This window comes from Podarcis bocagei, assembly GCF_964188305.1.
Source record: "Podarcis bocagei genome assembly, chromosome: 1".
NCBI classification, from domain to species: Eukaryota; Metazoa; Chordata; class Lepidosauria; order Squamata; family Lacertidae; genus Podarcis; species Podarcis bocagei.
Genome location: NC_138125.1, coordinates 74,442,667 through 74,463,533, shown reverse-complemented (window position 1 = coordinate 74,463,533; position 20,867 = coordinate 74,442,667). Strand labels below are relative to the sequence as shown.

At 40.2% G+C, this 20,867-nt stretch overlaps 1 protein-coding gene across 2 annotated transcripts in view; it reads left to right on the top strand.

The window, feature by feature from the left end:
• The window catches only part of PIK3C2A (phosphatidylinositol-4-phosphate 3-kinase catalytic subunit type 2 alpha), a 51,719-nt gene that overhangs the window by 13,939 nt on the left and 16,913 nt on the right, over positions 1 to 20,867 (top strand). For both annotated transcript variants that reach the window (XM_081168587.1, XM_081168586.1), the window contains exons 3-20: positions 1,130 to 1,230; positions 1,864 to 2,021; positions 2,787 to 2,907; positions 3,456 to 3,567; positions 5,778 to 5,857; positions 5,963 to 6,026; positions 6,962 to 7,105; positions 8,448 to 8,490; positions 8,573 to 8,783; positions 8,874 to 8,996; positions 9,859 to 10,026; positions 11,858 to 11,966; positions 13,500 to 13,642; positions 16,793 to 16,981; positions 17,613 to 17,706; positions 18,727 to 18,821; positions 19,640 to 19,820; positions 19,917 to 20,021. In XM_081168587.1, the coding sequence (XP_081024713.1) occupies positions 1,130 to 1,230; positions 1,864 to 2,021; positions 2,787 to 2,907; positions 3,456 to 3,567; positions 5,778 to 5,857; positions 5,963 to 6,026; positions 6,962 to 7,105; positions 8,448 to 8,490; positions 8,573 to 8,783; positions 8,874 to 8,996; positions 9,859 to 10,026; positions 11,858 to 11,966; positions 13,500 to 13,642; positions 16,793 to 16,981; positions 17,613 to 17,706; positions 18,727 to 18,821; positions 19,640 to 19,820; positions 19,917 to 20,021 (2,241 nt within the window). The remainder of the gene's footprint in view (positions 1 to 1,129; positions 1,231 to 1,863; positions 2,022 to 2,786; positions 2,908 to 3,455; positions 3,568 to 5,777; positions 5,858 to 5,962; positions 6,027 to 6,961; positions 7,106 to 8,447; positions 8,491 to 8,572; positions 8,784 to 8,873; positions 8,997 to 9,858; positions 10,027 to 11,857; positions 11,967 to 13,499; positions 13,643 to 16,792; positions 16,982 to 17,612; positions 17,707 to 18,726; positions 18,822 to 19,639; positions 19,821 to 19,916; positions 20,022 to 20,867) is intronic.

The following is a 20,867-nucleotide window of genomic DNA, read 5'->3' as shown; positions in this document are numbered from 1 at the left end:
ACTTCCTGACCATTGCCCCATCCCCTGGGAATGTGGAACTCAACCCTGGGAAGGTTGCCCACCCCTACCTACTCTTAGCAGTGGTAGACTGCTTTCTATGAAACAAACATATTTGGAATCAAATACACTTAGTTTTGCCAACTCTGTCCCACCTTTAGCCACTGCAGGTGAGACTAGGGCTATACTTTCACTGGCTTCTTTCTTCAAAACTTTCTTAGGCATTACAGATATAGACCATCTTAAAACATCAATATATGCAAAAATTTAAAATATATACAAAGAAGCAGCCTTCAAGATATATAGTAACAGAATTTTTCATTGGAATGTCTTCCTGCCAAACCGTGCCATTCACCACTGTAAGAGATACTATTGACAGAAATTCAGCCACCCTTTCAGCCACCTTTACCTCCAGGTTAATATCAGACAGGTAGAATCTGATATTTTCATTGTGGCATGATGTTAAACTACCCCAAAAAAGGGGATAACACACATTTATGTAGCTGGTTGTACAGTGGACAGTAGAAAATAATATGTTATACAGTGTCTAGCACATTCAAATAACATCCACAATGTCTATCATTTCTAGGGATGTTTAAATATCTGCCCTTAACAAGAGCTGAGGGGGAAATGTTCTGTTGGGCTAACATAATTGCCCTGTGTTGGGCTGGAATTATTAACTTTGAGATAGAAGTGATCCTGTTATTGGTTGCATTTAAACCATAGAACTTGGGGGAGCAGATTTTATTTACAGCTGATTAAATGTTTTCTTTTTCAATATCCCTTAATCAAATTTGAATATTGCAATAAATATATTGCTTACTAGAATTATAGAGTAATTCCAAGTCAATACCAATAGATATAATTTTGCTGTGTATGAGTTGGAGCCATCTGGATTTATAGGAGTCCTTAAGTAAATCAGAAAGCAGACTCAAAGGTTGGGAACAAAAATGACAATGCAGCCAGTATTTTCCAGTGCTGGTCCGTGCCCAGTATTCTATCATGTGTATACTTAACTCTGCACATATTGTCTCATACTTGGTTGAATTTGGGAGCCCAAGGAATAAGTCTCAAGAAAGGCTTATAGGAGTCATGTCTATCACTGTTTTACTTCTTTATTCTTAAATTTCAGACAGACAATGGGACCAGTAACCTGCCAACAGGAAATAAATTTCTCAAAAATGGTGATGGCCAAGATCAAGAACAAGCAGCATTTTGTGATGCCATTGCAAAGTAAGCAGTAGTGTGGTGCAAACATCTTTAAGGAAGTAAATGACAGCACTAGTTTCATTTATAGGCTTGACACTTGAGTATTTTGTTTCATGTGTCATATGTTATATTCATGCTTTTTTACTAGTTTGGAGGAAAAATGCATTTTTTTATAGTTATTAAAGCAGCAAAACACTAAGATTGATTTCTGAATTTTTACTGCATATTCATCTGGCTGTAGGATGTTTTACCATTCCTCTATTCCTGAGCTATTACAATACTATGTAATGGAGAATTGGGGGAAAGGGGAACCTGAGATTTGTGCACTAGGAAATGTTGAATTCTGTGATTACATAATTTATTCCATGATGGGTAGATTTGCATAAACTTGTTCACTTTTAAAATCTGATTCAGATGTATTTTGTATAGATTGGATGGTTTGAGATTTTTAGGGTAATGGAACATTAGGTTCCATGAGTACAAGGCCAATGACTTGTCTCATAGGGTGGAGGGGAAACAAGTAAAACAGTTTTTAGGCAAATGAATTAACTGTGTGAATCTAACTCTGTTTACTATGAAATAAGTAACATTGTGAACTCCCTGTAAGTGTACTTTATCTTCATCAGAGCAAGGAACTTACATACATATTGCTTACAGGTTGAGGACCAAGTTTCCCCATGACAATCTTGATACAAACTCAGGCTTTGTGCTGAGCCCAGTAATGTTGCAAAGAAACATCAGTGGAGAGAACTCAAGCATCAAGATTTCAATAGAAATTGAAGGTTTCCAAGAGCCAGTGATATTTACATGTGATGGTATGGGTGTTTTCATTTTTTTTATAAATGATGTTTCCATAGATCAAAAGATTACATCAAGATGAAAATTCCAAGAATTATATGCATCCTAAATGATTAGCACACAGGAGAATAGTCATTATTCTACAGTTTATGTTTTAGTTGGTTGTAAATATCAGTAGATAAGATTCCTCTTATCAAATGCGTCTGGTGTAATTATTAGGGAACCATTAAATGGGCTGGGTTTGGGTTTTTGTTTTTACTAGAACTAGTTTAAGTGTTTCAAGTCTATTAATTGAGCAGCCTGGTCAAATTTGCATGTCATGTCAGCCTTTTAAATAAGTCTGGGAATAAGCCATCTCCCGTGTGATAAAGTTGGCTATCTTGGGTTCTAAAGTAACATTTTATTATTTAGATTATCACTGCCACTCTCTTAAATCAAGCAGTTTAAATTAAAGTATAATGAACAAATCATTTTCCTTGTAGTTGAAAACTTGCAGACATGTCATTGATCTTTTTATGGAGAACCCTCATAGAACTCACCGCATATTCTGGTATTGTCACCAGGTCGCTCTAATAGTGACCACTCCCCTAATAAGTTACCTTGTACTGGATTTTATGTCTTTAAAGGACTTCTGCACTTAAATCAGCTGGAAATACAAATTATTCTTCATATAAACGTCTATTAACTCATTTAAATTGGAAAAACCTCAAGAGTTAGTGCAGAATAAAATAGTACTTTCTTAACTATTGTCTTCTATGTTGTTGTTTTTTGTCTTTAAATAGCAAGTTCTCCAGTTGAGCTTATAATAATGCAAGCACTTTGCTGGGTGCACGATGACTTGAATGATGTAGACATTGACAGTTATATCTTGAAGGTTTGTGGACAAGAAGAAGTTTTGCAGAAGTAAGCAGATACTTTCCCTCTCAATATTTAAGTGGGCTTAGGGTGCTTTCAGAAAGAGAATATTGCAAATAATGCAAATGTTTGTTAACTTACTGGATTTTCTGCAAAAAGAGTAAATCTGGATTAAATGCAGGCTCTCATTTTGATGATGATGTCATGTAGACACCGGGGGGGGGGTGGACTTGTATGTATAGCCAAGAAGATTTTTTGCTGATTCCTCTTCCACTCTGCACCTAAAATCTGTTTGGGAGAGAAGGTCCTCCACCTCCCAAACAGATTTATTGGGTGGTTTTGAAGCCTGCTGTATCTCCCAGACTCATCACACAACTATGCTAAGCCATAGTTAACAAAGAAAAAGAGAAGAAGCAAGGGCAGTAGTGAGTGGGAGAAGAGGAAGGGAGTACATGTTGACTGCAAAGGCATGTTACGTCTGCATTGACCACAGTGTTGCTTTCCAGATTCCAGTCACTATTACTTTCCAGGAAAATCTTTTAGAAAACGTTTTGAAAATTTGAAATGGTAGGCAACCACATGCATTTCTTTTATAGTAAGCACGGTGTAGGAAGTCATGAATACATTCAGAACTGCCGAAAGTGGGACACGGATATTAAACTGCAGCTCTTGACCCGTAATGTTATATGCAGAGATTTGGCACGAACAGTAAGTACAAAGTGAACACACATTCTCAAAACAACCTGACTTTATTGATTTCATGTGTATTATTGAGGTTGTGCACATTCCTTGCTCTCTTCTTGTAGCTTGGAACTGAGGAAAAATATAACTTGTTTTCATTATAGTTATAAGTGAGGATTAAAAAAAACATTGCAGCCTCTTAACTGTTCAGGAGCAGGGAGAAATAAATACTTGTTGCTAGTGATTTCATTTTATATATTCTGTAATATTTTGTCAGCACTTCCTTAAAGTGTTAAAAGAACTTGATAAAGCACTATAATTCCCCCCTCCCCTGTCATCTACTGCATCAAGTATCTAATTTTCTTTTATAAGACAAGCCAGTCCAGATACATAGAATGTTAATCTTGGTTTATTGCTGTTTTTAATTTTAAAAAAATGTCTTAAATGCCCATTTTAAACTGTTTTTACTTTACATTATATTGTTTTATGCTCTCTTTGTAAACCGCTTTGAAGTTGTTGGTTTTTGTTTTTGTTTAGAAACAAGTGGTATTTAAAGTTTATGAAATAAAGGAATGAACAAAAAAATTTTTAGCTTATTTCTTGAGTTAGAAAGGTTCTTTCCCATTGTTATAGTTAATAAAAATTAGTCCTACTAAAATATGCTGTAACATATCAATAGATATTAACAGTGCTTTAAAAAAAAAGTTTAGGGGTTTTGACTCAAGAAAATCACCATTTTATAGTTCAAATCAGGAAAAATAAATACAATAAATGAACAAAAGTACAAATATTCACAAAATGTTTCGGGGTATGCGTACTCCCGCATACCCCCTCAGAAAAAAAAACACTGGATATTAATCCAGTTAAACAGCAGACATTTCTTCCATCGGGATTCTTCTTTTGCAGATGATGGGTTCCAAATTTATCCAACATGTCAAAGATCAGAGCACAATTATTACTTAGAATAGAGCTATTTTTTGTCACCCAGTTGTTAAATGGTATTGTTGCATGTGTCATAGTATACTGTTAGTGTAGGTCTTAGGAAAGTTTCTGTAAAATGATCTTCAGGTGTTACTTAACATTAAAACATCTTAGCCATATATATAAAACAGCAAGTAGTCTTTGTTGGAGAAGTAAGATGCCCAGTGCTAGATGTTTTACACATCTTTTGGAACCGTCATAAATTAACAAAATTTTGGACTAACATTAAAGAAATTGAAATTATCACAGGACATACCATGCCAAGGGACCCATTGAAGCTTAATTTTGGTTGCCTATGGGCAGCAGGGAGATGATCCTTTATTAAGTGCATCCCATATCACTGTTTTTATAACTGGAACAAAATCTGGCCTCCAAGTTTGGAGGACTAGCTGATTAGTTTGAGATATAGCTTGCATGGTTAAATTGACCAATATGATTCAGTTCAAAAAGGGTAGGCACAACTATGATTGTTTTGTTGAAAAATGGATTCTTCATCATCTGTGACAAGGCACAAATAAACTTAAATCCGTATGCTTCTTTCGATTCTCTAAGATCTTTATTTACTACGTTAAACATAACCAACTTTTCCTCTCCTTTTTTGCTGTTTTGTTCTGTTTGTACATTGTTTAAAAAAAACAAAGAAAATAAAGCAACCTTAGAACAGCAGTCATCACAATGAATAGGGCTGAAAGCAAAAAATGCAGGAAATTCCTGTGCACATATAAACGTTTTGTACATATTATGGAGCTCTTTAGCACCTGGCCTGGAGCTTTTTAAAGTATTTGTAGAGGTGAAATAGGTTCATTGGAGAGCTTAAGGGCTAACAGTGCAATCCTTTTCATGTCTGCCCCCAAGCAAGCCCCACTGAGTTCAATTAAACTTACGTATTCCTAGGTCAGTTTTGGCTTACCGCCTAAAACATTAGTTAACCTGAAATGTATTTTACAGTAAAAAAAAGTGAGTTGTCTTTCAAAATTCCTATTTGGTTCACTGCTTCATGGTGAATAGTTAATAGAATTTGGAGAGTCAAAATATTGGTACAAGTTTATAGACATTGTGACAAACCCTTAACTAAAGTATTTGAAGGTAGATATTTGTGCACTTTATTCTTTAAAGGAAGAGTGAGGGGAAGCCAAAAATCTCATTTGCTAAACTCCAGACAAATTGCTGTCCATGTTGATATTACTTTTTAGAGTTCCTTTAGAAGAAACATGCAGTTATAGCCTTCAAATAACTTGTATATCTCTCATTTTTAGGAAGATGATGACAGTACACCTGTAGATTTGACGAAGCATCTTTATCATGTAGAAAAGCTTTTCAGAGAAAGCATTCAAAGGTAACCACTGTCATAACATCCTTTGTATTGAAATGAATTACCTCCAAGTTGTCAGTATATTTCTTTTACAAATGCATATAGTAATATAATCATTGTTCATTTCAGTCAGTCTCTTGAAGAGCTGTTGGAAGCTTATCATAATCAAGTCGATAAACTACTTAAGAATGAGGTAAGCATTATCTCTTGCTGCACTAAACTTACTTCTATGGTAATAAAAAAATTTCTTCTAGTAGCACCTTAGAGACCAACTAAGTTTGTTATTGGTATGACCTTTCATGTGCATGCACACTTCTTCAGATACACTGAAACAGAAGTCACCAGACCCTTATATATAGTGAGAGGGTGGGGAGGGGTATTACTCAGAAGGGTGGTGAGAATGGGTGATTAGCTGATAGGTGTGGTAAACCTGTTGATGACTGTTAACGACTGCAATTGGTCTTACAGGAAAAAGCAAGGGGTGAGATGGCTAAAAATATTTTTTAGCGGATGGCGCTGTGGTCTAAACCACAGAGCCTAGGGCTTGCCAAGCAGATGGTCGGCGGTTCGAATCCCCGCAACGGGGTGAGCTCCTGTTGCTCGGTCCCTGCTCCTGCCAACCTAGCAGTTCAAAAGCACGTCAAAGTGCAAGTAGATAACTAGGTACCGTTCCGGCGGGTAGGTAAATGCCATTTCCGTGTGCTGCTCTGGTTTGCCAGAAGTGGCTTAGTCATGCTGGCCACATCACCCAGAAGCTGTACGCCAGCTCCCTCGGCCAGTAAAGTGAGATGAGCGCCGCAACCTCAGAGTCGTCCGCGACTGGACCTAATGGTCAGGGGTCCCTTTACCTTTAATAGTAGTAGAACTGGACTATTGCAGCTTTCCCCAAATCTGCTAAGTCTCACCACCATGGTCCATACTTCCCCATGTCCACATTCCTCCACATTAAAAACAAATAATGGTGCTCATGTGTATTTTTCAGAGTACAAATGAGAATCCATATAAATCTTTATAAGGGGCTATACACCCTTTGCTGGACAGGGATAGCTTGGCTGCTGTGAGTCTTGTGTTCATACCCACACAATTGGACTCCTAATTCAGGACTCTGTCATGTGCTTTTCTCACCAGAACCAGACTAAAGCTGTAGATCATATCATTAAATCTGTTCGGAAAATTTGCTATACATTGGATGGGGTAGAGACTCCTGCAATTACAACATCTGTAAAGAAGCTAAGAAGAGCAGTTAACCTTCCAAGGAGTGCGAGTCCTGAGGTAATTGGTTTGCCATGTTTTGTGCTTTGTACATGCTTTGTGAGATATAAGGAACATTTACTCCCATCCCTCGCATTACCTGCAGATACGTTGATAGGGCAAATTTGGGAAAGACAGGTTTTTGTTTCACTAGCCAAGAAGCATGGCGTGAGGTAAATGGAAAATGTTTCTTCTTTATTCTTTTGAGGAGGGGGGAGGAAAACTATTTGTTTGGAGCATGGTGAATTTTGTCCTTCTGCAAATACAGCCTTTGAAGAGACCTGGGGCAGTGATAGTGATGACGTTCCTCCTCCCATATCCAATTCTGTACTTTTACAGTGGAGGGTAAGAGGGCGGAGAGAACTGTGGCATTTACAGTAGGTGACAAGAAACCCATATTTTGCCTCTACAGAAGTAAAGAAAGAAAGAACTATTATGAAGTTTTCATAGGATAGTTTTAACAATCGGTTGGATACCTGAATACCGTATTTTTCGCTCCATAAGACACACTTTTTTCCTCTTAAAAACTAAGGGGAAATGTCTCTGTGTCTTATGGAGCGAATGTGTGGTCCCTGGGGTTGGGGAAACCCAGGCTTCCCCCGCCAGCCTCGACAAGCTTTGGGAGCAGCGGGAAGGCTGCGCGCAACCTGTCCGCTTCTCCCTGAGCTGCTCTTTCGGGCTGGGGGGGGGGACTCGGGCTTCCCCCGCCAGTCCTGGGAGCAGCGGGCAGGCTGCGCGCAGATGCCCCGCACTCCTGAGCAGCTCTGGGGTAGCCCGTGAAACCTCCGCAGGGCTGCGGGATGAAGGCTCCCCGCTGCCCTGCAGAGGCTTCGCGGGCTACCCCAGAAGCCAGAACAGCTAGAGAGAGCGCTGTGCAGTGCTCCCTCTAGCTGTTTTAGCTTCTACCTTAGCAGCACAATGCCTCCGCAGGGCAGCGGGGAGCCTTCATCCCTGGCTTTTGCAGGGGTGGGGTGGGGGAAGGGACAGAGCACGGCTCTCTCACTTCCCCCACCTCCCGCAAAAGTGCCCAAGAGCCGTGCTCCCTTTAAAGAGCCACGTGGAGTGTGTGTGTGGCTCTTGGGGGGCTTTTCTTCCTCGGGGAAAAGTCTGCAAGCACTGCACACACACTCCACGTAGCTCGTGAAAGGGAGCGCTGAGCAGGGCCTGGGATGCATACAGGCTCTGCTCAGCACTCCCTTTAAATAATATTTTTTTTCTTGAATTCCCCCTCTAAAAACCGGGTGCGCCTTATGGTCAGGTGTGCCTTATGGAGTGAAAAATATGGTAACTTTCATTTATAGTATAGCATAACAAAGGGTTTTCACATATGTGAGGTTTGTGTTTTCCATATATTATTGCACAGGTGTCTTTAACAACTTCTGATGAGACTAGCAAGAATGCAGTTGGTAAGTACAAAACTTGAATCTAATTTTGTCTTTAATGTTTGTTTTAATGGTTACCTTCCTAAAGCAAAATGTTTCATTTTAGGTGCCTTGCAACTTGAAAACCCTCTGCAAATGAGCATAGATCAGCTGACCTCAGCAGTATATGCTCTTCTTCAACTCCACTTGAACTCGTGCAGCAGTCCCTTAAACACTCCAAAGATTCAGAAAAGCACTAAAGAAGCATGGACTGCCACAGAGCACCTCCAGTTCACAATATTTGCAGCTCACGGAATCCTTAGTAGCTGGGTCTCTGTGTGAGTAACTAAAGCAAAACGCACCTTTTACCCCAGTGTGCATGCACCACAATGTTTTGATTCATCATAATGTTTGTCTCCCTTTTACAGTTATGAAAAATACTATTTGGTTTGTTCTCTTACCCACAATGGAAGAGATCTTTTCAAACCTGTGCAGTCCAAGAAGGTTGGCACTTATAAGAATTTCTTCTATTTGATTAAATGGGATGAATTGTAAGTGGTGATTTTTTTATTTATCTGACTCATAAAAATATTATGATTTCTCAGAGCAGTAGCTATCACATCCCCTGAAATTGTTAATTAATGCTACTGATTCCGTCAGACCACATAGTTAACAATGTCTTTCATTTTCTATGCTCTGTCAGTGCATGAAATTCTGAATAGTTTACCAGGTCCTTCAGCATAATTTGCATAGATCCTCCCAACTTTTCAAGATAGAAATAACTAAAAATAAAATTGGTGTTGTACTACTCTTCAGTTATTAATGTATTCAGCTGGTGAAGAAAACAAGGAAGGAAGCTTGCAAGCCCAGGTCCCATCCCCAGTAATGCCTTGGGGATCAAGCTGCTTCCCACACAATGGAAATCCCTATACAGAACTGGGAATTTCCTCATGTGGGAAACTATGAGGAATCCTGTGTGAAGCTGATGGCATATGAGACATGTGCATACAACCAAGTAGGCATGTGCTTTTTCCCAGATGGCAAACAATTTCTTACACCAAAGTGATGGATGTTGGAAATAGCCATCACCATATTAAAAGCATGGCTTTACAAAAGTCAGTTGATTATTCCTGTTCCATTTCTCATCATGCTTCTAATGACTCCGTTTCTTTGTCACTAATGTTTATAAATATTGCATGAAATATTTTGTCCATGTAAGAGGGGTTTCTGTTGAAGTATGGTGAGGGTTAGTGAGATTTGCAATAGTGCAATTGTCTACATTTAGTTGGCAATGGAGAATAAAGCACTGTTTTAGCAAGGGGGGAACTACGTATTGATCTTCTTGAACATATGATATATTTTTAAAACATAGTAGTCAGTAATTCCTAACGATTCTATTTCCTTGTTTTACAGAATAATTTTTCCTATACAGATCTCTCAGTTGCCATTAGAATCCATCTTATGCCTTACCCTCTTTGGAATATTAAATCAAAATGGTGGTAGTTCACCAGATTCCAATAAACAGAGAAAAGGCCCTGAAATGTTGGGTCAAGTTTCCTTACCTCTTTTTGATTTTAGGCGGTGAGTATTCAAAATGTCTTCTGTGGCAACTAGTATAGTTTTGTTAGAGAGAGGTTACCAATTTTAATCCAAAGAAAATAGAGTTGAATCTACGAAAATGGAAAGCGAAATGCATTATATAGGTGGGATGGGCTCTAGAGAACGGTCACCTCCTATTTTGAATAATATATTTTAAATACGTTTATTCTTTGGAGGGGTGAAGTGATAGTCTGGCTCCATGTTAAGAATTGTGATACTTTTGAATACTGAGTGGTATTGATTGCAGTCCTGCATATGGACTGATTAAATCCCTGATTCATAAGATTTCAGCTATTAAGGTTTTATCACCCTAGAAATTCCACTACTTGTACGAAATTCTCTAGGTTCCCACTACATTGTCCAACCAAATGTAGTTGGAAAGCAGTTCCCATCATCCTTGACCACTGGCCATGGTGGCTAAGGTTAATAGGTGTTGGGGCCCTCCAGATGTTTTTGGTACTACATGTTAGCAACCGCAGAGTGAACTTAAGGAATACTGCAGGTACAGCCTTTTTTCGAGTGGGCACTAGAACACAGTCAAGTTGGTTGTCATCCTCCACTTGCTAGAAGGCAGGAAAAAACATTACCACTTCAAAATAACCTGTAGATTACTCCTGTCTTGGAGTGGCAGTTTGTTTTTCTAGCCTTGCTTGAAGCAGACCTGATTTTGCTGGTGCTCTTCTGCCCCAGTCTTTTCTGGCTCATTGTGTGTGCGATCTGTGATATTCTAAGTGTAGTGAGTGATTCTCTGTTGTTGTCCCTCCCCACGCCACCCCCTGAGGCCTCTTCCTCAGCATTTGTGTCTTTCATTCTGAGCCATTTCCCCCTCAGTGTCTGTCTTTCTTTGTTTTTCCATTAATTATACAGTTGATTCTTCTCTCTCTCCCTTCCAATTCTTCCCTTTGTCACCAAATTGTACAGTTGCCTATCTATTGCCTTAACCCCAAGTTGGGGGCTTCCTTACTTATTAATTGTAATTTTCTTACCTGGGTTCAGCCTTCAATTCCTTTCTTTAATTATCCCTCCTGAATTAATTCAGTTTTACTCTTGAATGTGTGCATGAGGCAGCAGCATTGTCACTGTGAGCATCCTGCATGACTGTGTTCTTCTCTAGGGTAGCTGTCCCGACAGATGGGCGACATCCTCAACAATTCCACTCTAAGATGTAGATTGCCTTCATAAAGCATCTTTCAACTTCTTTAAGGTTGCTGTGTTTGTGGCAGATGCATCTGTGGACACAGCCCATTTGTGTCTCATGCTATGGCAGCGGAAATAGTATCAAGACGCATTGTGTGAGGAAACTGATCCCAACTAGACTGATCTTAGCAACAGATTTCTTTTGATGGCAGGGAGCTTGTGGGAGATGACAATTCATTAGGTGACATTCTCATAGAGATGGATAAAAAGAAGGCAGTGCCATAAGAGGGATGATAAGGCTCCATTTTGGTGCTTCCATCCTTGTCAGACTTTTCATGCCTCCTGTTTTGCTTTCAGAGGTCATGAATTTTGATCTAATAGGCTACTAAAGATTTCAAACCAGAGGTCCACAGTGCTCAAGACTTCTGAAAATTATATTTATAAGCATATGGAAAATTATCTTTATAAGCCTGATGATGCTGAAGTATATGAATCAGGTCTTGGATGATTCTATGAACAAAACTTGTTTTTTCTTCCTAGTAATAACTGCTTAAGTTGGCTCCTTATTTGATTTAACAAGCAAATTCTGTCCTCACATTCCAACTGCTATCATTTTGTAACTGATAGTTCTTTCTCTGCACAGAGCACTAAATTCTTCTTGGTTTTGTGTCTGTAGAATGTTGACTTGTGGAACAAAACTTTTACACCTTTGGACACCTCCCACAAACCTTGTCCCTGGAGCGGTCCATAAAAAAGGAAATTTAATGGAAAGAATAGTATTGCAGGTAATGCTAGTTCCCTCTTAATTGCTTTTAAAAGCTTTTATACCCTATGCAGAATTATTTGAGTAGTAATAAATGATCCCTTCACAATCTCATCTTCTTTAATCCACAATGAAAATTTGAGTGCTGTATCTCGTCATTACTTGGACTCATTTTGCAAAACCTTGAGAGGATATATCTGCCCTTTTTCTGCTTTAGCCTTTTTGTATATGGCTGTGCAGTCCATGCACATATAAAAGAGTAAAATAACTGCAGAGTGATGAAGAAATATGAAAACTTCTGTGACATAGCTTGCCTGTGAGGGTTTAGACTTAAAGGTCTCTGTCTGAGGGATTTGCACATTACAAGTTCTTATACACACAACCCTTTTGTGTGTGCAAGGGTGAGTGTTTAATGCAGTTTATCATCCTGATAAGCATGCTGGGAAATGATTGCACGGATCACATTCTCAGTATGCTATAACTGCAAAAATATACATAGATCCTTGTACTTGAGTATGGACCTTTGCATCCAAAAGTGTGATGCATAATGTCTGGCCTATACATACAATGTAATGAGATGGTGTAGTAGAGGCAGACTGTAGTACTTCAAACTGCTGGCAGCCATAATACTTTTGAATGTGCCCCTATGTAAAAACAAAAACTAAAAAAAATAACAGAAAGTTAGAACCTCTCTTCTTAGTACTTCAGTTACTTGTAATAACTTCTAGGGAACATTTTAAAATGGGCTTCTCCACTTGTAGCTTCATTTGGTCGATTTTGCATTCTAAGGTCCGCTTTGCACATCACAGTAAAGCTATTTTTAATAGTCTGGGCACATAACACCAATCCTGGCCTGACTGCACCGGCTGCCAATTAGTTTCCAGGCCTAATTCAAAGTGCTGGTTTTGGCCTACAGAGCCTTATGCAGCTCAGGACCACAATACCTCAAGGATTGTCTCTTCCCATATAAACTGATCCAGACCCTGCTGTCATCATCTGAGGCCTTTTTTCATGGTCTCCCTCCTTGGGAGGTCTGGAGGGTGGCAATATGAGAACAGGATAATTCATTGGTGGCTCTCACTTGTGGAATGCTCTCCCCAAGGAGGCCTGCCTGGTGCCATCATTACATAGATTTAGGCACTAGGCATTTCTTTTTACCAGGCCTTTGGCTCTTAATTATCTGTGGTGTCCTTGAGTGGGTGGGGCATTTTAATCCAGTGTTTTAAAAATAGTTTGTCTTTGAGATCCCCCCCCCATGCCAATTTTAATGTATATATTTGTTTATATATTGTAAGTCACATTTTGCAATGACAAACGTCATATGGAAACTTTATTATTATATACTATATGTATTATTTGTGAGAACACTTCACACTAAATGTTCCTTTTGATATTTATGGTCTCTGGCTTTGATGTTTTGTTACTTTATTGTGAGGGGAAAGAGGACAAAAAGTGGGTGCTGGAAATGAGGTCATAATTAGGATGTAGAAGAAGTTCTATGAGTTGCCATGTCATAGTTTGCGTCAATAATAAGTTTACTTTTTAAATTTTTCAGATTGATTTCCCTTCCTTATCATTTGATATTGTATACAAAATTCCTCAAGCTGCAAACAGTACCACATGTCATTCCATAGAAACATTGGGAAAAGATTCAAGAGAGCGTCTTCTTTCCATTCTTTCCAAGGAGGGTACACTTGGGTATGTTGCATTGCATTAATCGTGGTTAGTCATCATGGTGCCCTCCAAATGTTTTGGACTTCGTATCTCATGAGCTTCAGTTAGTACGGCCAATATTCAGAGATTATGGGAGTTTTAATCCACAATACATGAAGGACTTCACTTTGGTTATCCTTAATATTAAGAGTAGTGGTTTGCCTTTCTACATAATTATCCTACAGTCACCTTTTAATTTAATATACATGATCAAAATGTTGCACTTTATTAGGATGTTGAGTTTCTCTGTCTTCCAGTTTACAAGTCCTGACAAAATTATCTTCATGTCGATGTAGATGCAGAACAATACTGTATTTACACACATTTGAATCTCACGTCTAAAACTTTCTTCTTTTGTGTGCGAGACAACTTGAAACCTGACATTCTTTACAGAAAATACTCATCAGAATACCATAAAGCATGCTGCCCATCTGTACATTGCCATAGCTGGCAATCATCCCTGCATTTTTGTTTTTTATACAGCTTGTATTTTGACTGGATTTTTGGTGATCTGGGGAAATCTTGTCTTTTTATCGTCCTGTTTGCATGAAATACCGTATTATTTGCTCTATAAGACTCACTTTTTCCCTCCTAAAAAGTAAAGGGAAATGTATGTGTGTCTTAATGGAGCGAATGCAGGCTGCGCAGCTATCCCAGAAGCCAGAACAGCAAGAGGGATTCACTGCTTTCACTGCGCAGCGATCCCTCTTGCTGTTCTGGCTTCTGGGATTCAAAATATTTTTCCCCCTGTTTTCCTCCTCCAAAAACTAGGTGCGTTTTATGGTCTGGTGCGTCTTATAGAGCGAAAAATACGGTAAGTGGCAAAAAGCTGGGAGATAGTGTTAGTGCCTCCCTAAAGCTCCACCTTTTAATCTTTTTGAGTCTGCAGAACCTGTTGACTTTTAGTACCTCAGAATAATAGAAGGGTCATTCCATGTCAAATGATCCAGGGACTTTTACCTTACAATTTCATATTGCTTTCATTTTCAGTTACCTAAAAGTAATATAAGAGAAGCTACCTGATCTCAGTTTTTAATTTTTTATCTCACCCTGTTTTTGAATTATGAGCGTTTGAAATTTCAAAAAATTGACAATTTTGGCCATTCTGGACTACATAAAAACCTTAAAATCTCAGCCCAGGACTGAAACTCACCCTACCCCAATGTCAAGGCCAGGGCTTGGGCAAAGCCCACTTAAGCAGTTTCCAAAGTTTTGTTGGGAGCCTTTGAAATGCTTCACAGAGTAGGGTGCAAAGGATGGCAATCCTGTTGGGGGGGGTGTGTGTGTTCCTGGTCTGGGTGCCCCCCCCCCATTCATTTCAAGACTTTTCTCCTTTGAGTTTGGGACTTCAAAGCAGCAAATCCCCTGACTTCATTTGTGACATCAGGTGATTGTCAAATTTGACCCGTGAGGCAGATCCTAGTAATGACATGGCCTTTGGAGTCAAAAGTGTTGCCAGGGACTGGAAAAAATGGAACCTCTGCTGCAGTGGATCTTATCTCTGACTAAACATAGGGATATAATAAGGTTTACTTGCTGGCTTTTTATGGGGAATACAGTACTTTTTAGCGGTATATGGAGCAACCATTTTAATTTCATTTGTGGCAGAGTGTGGAAAGCAATGGTGCGTCAGCACTAAAGTCTCCTAGCCAGTGGCGTAGCGTGGGGGGTGCCAGGGGTGCCGGCCGCACCGGGCGCAACATTTTGGGGGGCGCGTTTGGCCGGCCCCCCTCGAGGAAGCGGGAACCTCTCCAAGGCGCAGCGCGCCGTCGGTGGAGGAAAAGAGCCGCGCAGCAGCAGCAGCAGCAGCAAAGCCGGGAGGAGGAGGAGGTGGAGCGAGCACTCATGCTTGCTTTACAGCCAGGAGGAGGGGGTGGAGCTGAGGAGGAGGGAGGGAAGGAGAGCCATGCCAGCAAAGCGGGCAGCAGCCGCTTACACACGAGGAGGGACAGACGGGAGCCATAGCGAGCCGGGAAAAGCGCTGCGTAGCCAGCAACAGCTGCTGCAGCCTCAGCTAGCAAAGGTCCGTGCGCTCTCTAAACGGAGCAATGAGGCTGCAGAGGGACGGCAGGGCACAGGAGGGCTCTGAGCCACGAGCGCAGTGAAAACCAGTAAAAAAGTTTTTTAAAAGGCTGCTGGGGACAGGAGGGCACGGGATGAGGGAGAGGGGGAAATTACGATTCTCCCAGCGTCTCAGCTGATCCATTGAGCAGGACTTGGGCCATTAGCTGTGTAAAGCAGCAAAGAGGGAGAGAAGGAGCAAAGCGGGAGTGGAAAGGAGCTGCTTACACTGCTGTAAGTGGCTGCTGTCCGGTTGGCTCCTTTAAAGCAACAGTGCTCTTTCCCTCCCCCCTCCCCGCTCAGCTCTCCGAAAAGCTCCTTCTCCACCCACCCCATGCGAGCTCCTTTTCCCCTTAGACCCCCCTCCTGCATTATTAGCCACATCCTTCTCCACCCACCCCACGCGTGTTCCTTGTCCCCTTAGCAGTGGCGTAGCGTGGGGGGTGCAGGGGGGGCGGCTGTACTGGGCGCAACATCTGGGGGTTAGGGTTAGGGGGCGCAAATCCACGGGTTAGGGGGCGCAAATTGCTTGCCTTGCCCCGGGTGCTGACAACCCACGCTACGCCACTGCTCCTAGCATGAATTCAACTCAAAAGCCTTGCTTTACCATTCTGACTGTAGCAGCCTTTTTCCTGCTTGGGCCTTTTGCAACAGTAGAGTATAATACAGTGGTACCTCTGGTTGCAAACGGGATCCGTTCCAGAGGCCCATTCGCAACATGAAAAGAGCGCAACCCGCAGAGGTGTGTCTGCGCACGGGCGGGCCACGATTTGCTGCTTCTGTGCATGCGCTTGACGTCATTTTGCATATCTGCATGCGTGAGTGGCAAAACCCAGAAGTAACCCTTGCTGGGTCACCACAGGATGTAACCTGAAAGAATGTAACATGAAGCGGACGTAACCAGAGGTACCACTGTATTGTGTTCTGCATGTCCTAAACTTTGCGGCTGTTTTCTTCCCAAGGGGCATGCATTAATGACCGCTGTAATAACCATAAATATATTGTCATGAACTAATAAACCATTTTGTCTTTCTTTCTTTCTTTCTTTCTTTCTTTCTTTCTTTCTTTCTGTAGATTGTCTAGAAAGGATAAAGCATTTTTGTGGGAAAAGAGACATTATTGCCATACAGAGGCAAGCAGCCTTCCAAAGATATTGGCCAGTGCACCAAACTGGGATATGACAAATCTGTCTGAAATATATTTGCTGCTTCAGCAGTGGCCTCCCTTACCTCCTCTGACTGCATTAGAATTGCTGGACTCCAAGTAAGTAACAAGTTCTGAACTATGTTGTGCTATTCTCTTCTTCAAGTGAGAAGTGCAAGTCACATTCATAATTCATTAACTTACTGTTTGCAGCCACACAAATGTGTCCTTGGAGACTGCAGATGATTAAATGTGCATCTTGCAAGGCTTAGGGTTATAAATTGCTATGGTTTTTTTTAGTAGGCTTGTAGCCTGATTACAGTGGTGCTGTGCCAGTACATAAGTGGGTTGAAACATGGTAGTCACCTCAGCAGAACATTACAGTGTTAATGTTGACATTGGAAGAATGTTACATAGTTTTGCAGGCAGATTCACAATTAGGAATATCCCTTATTGGTACAATCAAGTGTCTTTCCTGTTGTGTTATACTGTATGTACTGATTTAGAGAGTCACAGAATGACAGTGCATTTTGAGAAACATTTCAACAGTCCCCATAAGGAGGTGAGGCTGCAAATTCTCAAGACAATTTTCTTTGTTCCCTTGCAGATTATAGCACATTTTATATATACCGAGAACTGGTTTAGATTCTTCATTAATAAAAATAATTATTTATTCCAAACACCACCAGGGAAGTATGCTCTTGTCAAAGTTAAACGAAACGCTGTTTGTTACAGATGTTATGCTTTGTAGCTTTGCAGATCAGGAAGTAAGAACAAGAGCTGTGCAGTGGATTGAGGCAATTAGTGATGATGAACTTGCTGACTTTCTTCCCCAGTTTGTGCAGGTGAGATGAATGACACATTTAAATATCTTGAAAGCGAGGGGGCAGGCAACTTGGCATTTACTAATTGCACACACAAAAATATGGATCATTTTGATGTTCTGAAAGTGTAGCATTTAGATACAGTGTTATTTAGTCCAATAAAGTCAAACTATGGTTTGTAATTTACCTGGTGTGATTGGCAGTAGCTTTTAAAAGACAAACTGGGCATCCCTCCTTTTTTTCCTAACCATTTCCGTGCATTCCTGGTTGCTTTTGCTACCCCTTTAATATAGACACCCTCCTTCCTTCTTGGCAAGGGCCAGAGAGAAGGGAATACTGAAGGATTAATGCCAGGCAAGGCTGTGTGCATACAATACTGGAGAAATATTTCCAAGGCTGCAATGGAACTCAGTTCTTTGGTTCCTATCTAAAATGATGATAGTGAGCCTGCCCAAATACTAAGACCATTTTCAGTGCCTCCTCCCCACAGCTTCTGAAATTAGGCAGGCAGTGACTGAAGAGAAGCCTTTTCCATCTGTGACACCCGACATGTGAAATGTTGAGGGAAGCTTTCCTGGTGCCTTTTTAATTTGCTTAGGCCCATCATATAATTAAAAGTGGTTAATTGTTGCTGATCACAGTTTTTATTGCGTATGCTAGTTGTTTATTGCCCATTTGCTTATAAGCCAGTATAAATTTTGATTTATACCTAAAATTCGTGTTTTGTAAGTAGTTCTATTTTTCATTGCTATGGGAGGTGTCAAACAAAAGGGCAGATATTCTAAATAAGTACATGTTTTCTGAATGGATAGTAATTTAATCTGTGCTGAATAGCTTTACATACCCAGGAATATGGTTATGGGAATAGTTTCCCCCTTAAAATATCTGTAAAACTACATGTGTCTGGTTGTACTAAGCCACCTACAGTTGTGTTCATTGAGTATTACAACTATATTTTATACTAGTTCACTGTAGCCCCTCAAATAGACAGCTGCTTTAATAACTATGTTGGTTAAAACTTGATCTCTCTTATATATTTAGGCACTAAAATTTGAAACCTATCTGGACAACGCTCTAGTCAGATTCCTTTTGGCCCGAGCATTAGGAAATATTCGAATAGCACACTATTTATATTGGTAAGAATATCTACATTCTTTTTGTTATCAGATTTTTGTTCTAAGATTTTATATTCCCAGACTTTAGTTAGTCTGAGAATATAAAGTATATTATTATTATTATAGATCACAGTTCATTATAGCGTAGAGAAAGACCTGCTGCCACCACTGGAAATATTTTTAATTACGTGTTCTGAAAAACCAGGAGTGTACTTACGTTATGATGCCCTGGGCTGCTGCTTTCTTTTCCAGCAGGCTAACTTATATTGTAAAGTACCACATTTTACATCAGCCTTTCTCATACTAGTGCAGTTAGTTCATCATTCTGTATCCTAAGCAAGATGATGCTTCATAATGAAAACCCACGTACAAAGGGTAACAAAACGATAACACCAATTTAACCTCAAATGTATTTAACCTCAAATCCACTGCAAATGTAGTGGAAGTAGCATGGCCCTGAACCCAGAGATGAAAAGTAGTTAATCTATAACAACACTTTCTCTAAAAGTCATTGATAGGAGTCTTCTGTGGAAGCTGAGAACCCTTTTCTGCAGTACTGGAGAGAGAGCCTCTTAACTTTTAATTCTCATTTCCTTGCCCAATCCATGGCATGTTTACTCTGGTGTAATTCCCACTGCCTACACTGGAGCTTACTTCCTTGTATTTAGGATTGTAGCCTCTCTCCCTTCACACCTTTTCTTGCATTGCTTGTGTTGTATGTGTCAACTAATACTGTGTTCTGTGGCACTTTATAATCTAGTTACTGCAGCAGAAAATTTAGTAGCCTACGGAGTGTGTGCAGTTTGTGAAGAAAACTAATCTAATATGTAATATTTCAGGTTACTGAAGGATGCCTTGCATGATATCAAACATGGTGTAAGGTATGAGCATATCCTTGGTGCCTTCCTTTCAGTCTGTGGCAAAGGATTGAGAGAAGAGCTGGAAAAGCAGACAAAATTGGTACAGATTCTGGGAACCGTAGCCGAAAAAGTAAAACAAGCAAGTGGATCTTCCAGACAGGTTTGTTACATTAGGAATATATATTTGTATGTGTATTGCTAATTAAAATCACTTCTTAATCCAGGTAAATTTTAACCTTGTACTGTTCATTAACAGATTGTCTTACAAAGCGGAATGGAGCGTGTTCAGTCCATTTTCTTAAAAAACAAATGCCGTTTGCCTCTCAGTCCCAGCCTTGTAGCTAAAGAACTGAATGTCAAGGTATGGTGTGTGTCTAGATTTCTAATCCAGTATAATATGTATGTACTCACATCTAGTAATACATGCAAGAATAACCAGCAGGAAAGAGCAAAACTGTTTGGCGGGCATAGGGCAAATGACTTGAAACTGTAAATGATTAAAACCATTGTTGGATGAGACGAAAGGTCAATCAGTCCAGTTTCTAATATTAGCCAGACAAGTCCCTCTGGGAAGTTCACAGAATGGCATGAAGTCAAGCACTCCTCCCTTTATCTCCCTAGGATATGGCACTTGGAATCATGTTGCCTCTGTATATAGAAGTTCCAGTAATAACCAGAAGACAGAACCTAAAATTCTCTGTGTGGGAATTTTCGGCACAGATTTTGAAAGTGCTAAAGAAAATAAGACCACCATAATTAGAAATACGCATACAGTGTTTGCATAATCTCATCTTGACTTCAGTGCTTTGTGAAATTTGTAGACAAATACAGTCATACCTTGGAAATCGAACCGAATCCATTCTGGAAGTCTGTTTGACTTTCAAAACGTTCGGGAACCAAGGCACGGCTTCCAAGACAGGAAGCTCCTGCAGCCAACCAGAAGCTGCAATGGATGTTCAGGTTCCAAAGAACGTTCGCAAACCGGAACAATAACTTCCAGGTTTGCAGCGTTGGGGAACCAAAATGTTTGTCTCGCAAGGCGTTCGACTTCCAAGGTACGACTGTACCGAGGTACCATTGTACTAAACTGTCAAATAAATTTGCGTAGGTGCACAGCTGTAGGAAGAAACAGGAAGTTGTTGAAGCCATACTCCTTTGCAAGTCCCCCCCCATGCATTCATGAGCGCAGGGTAAAGCTTTTTTTTTT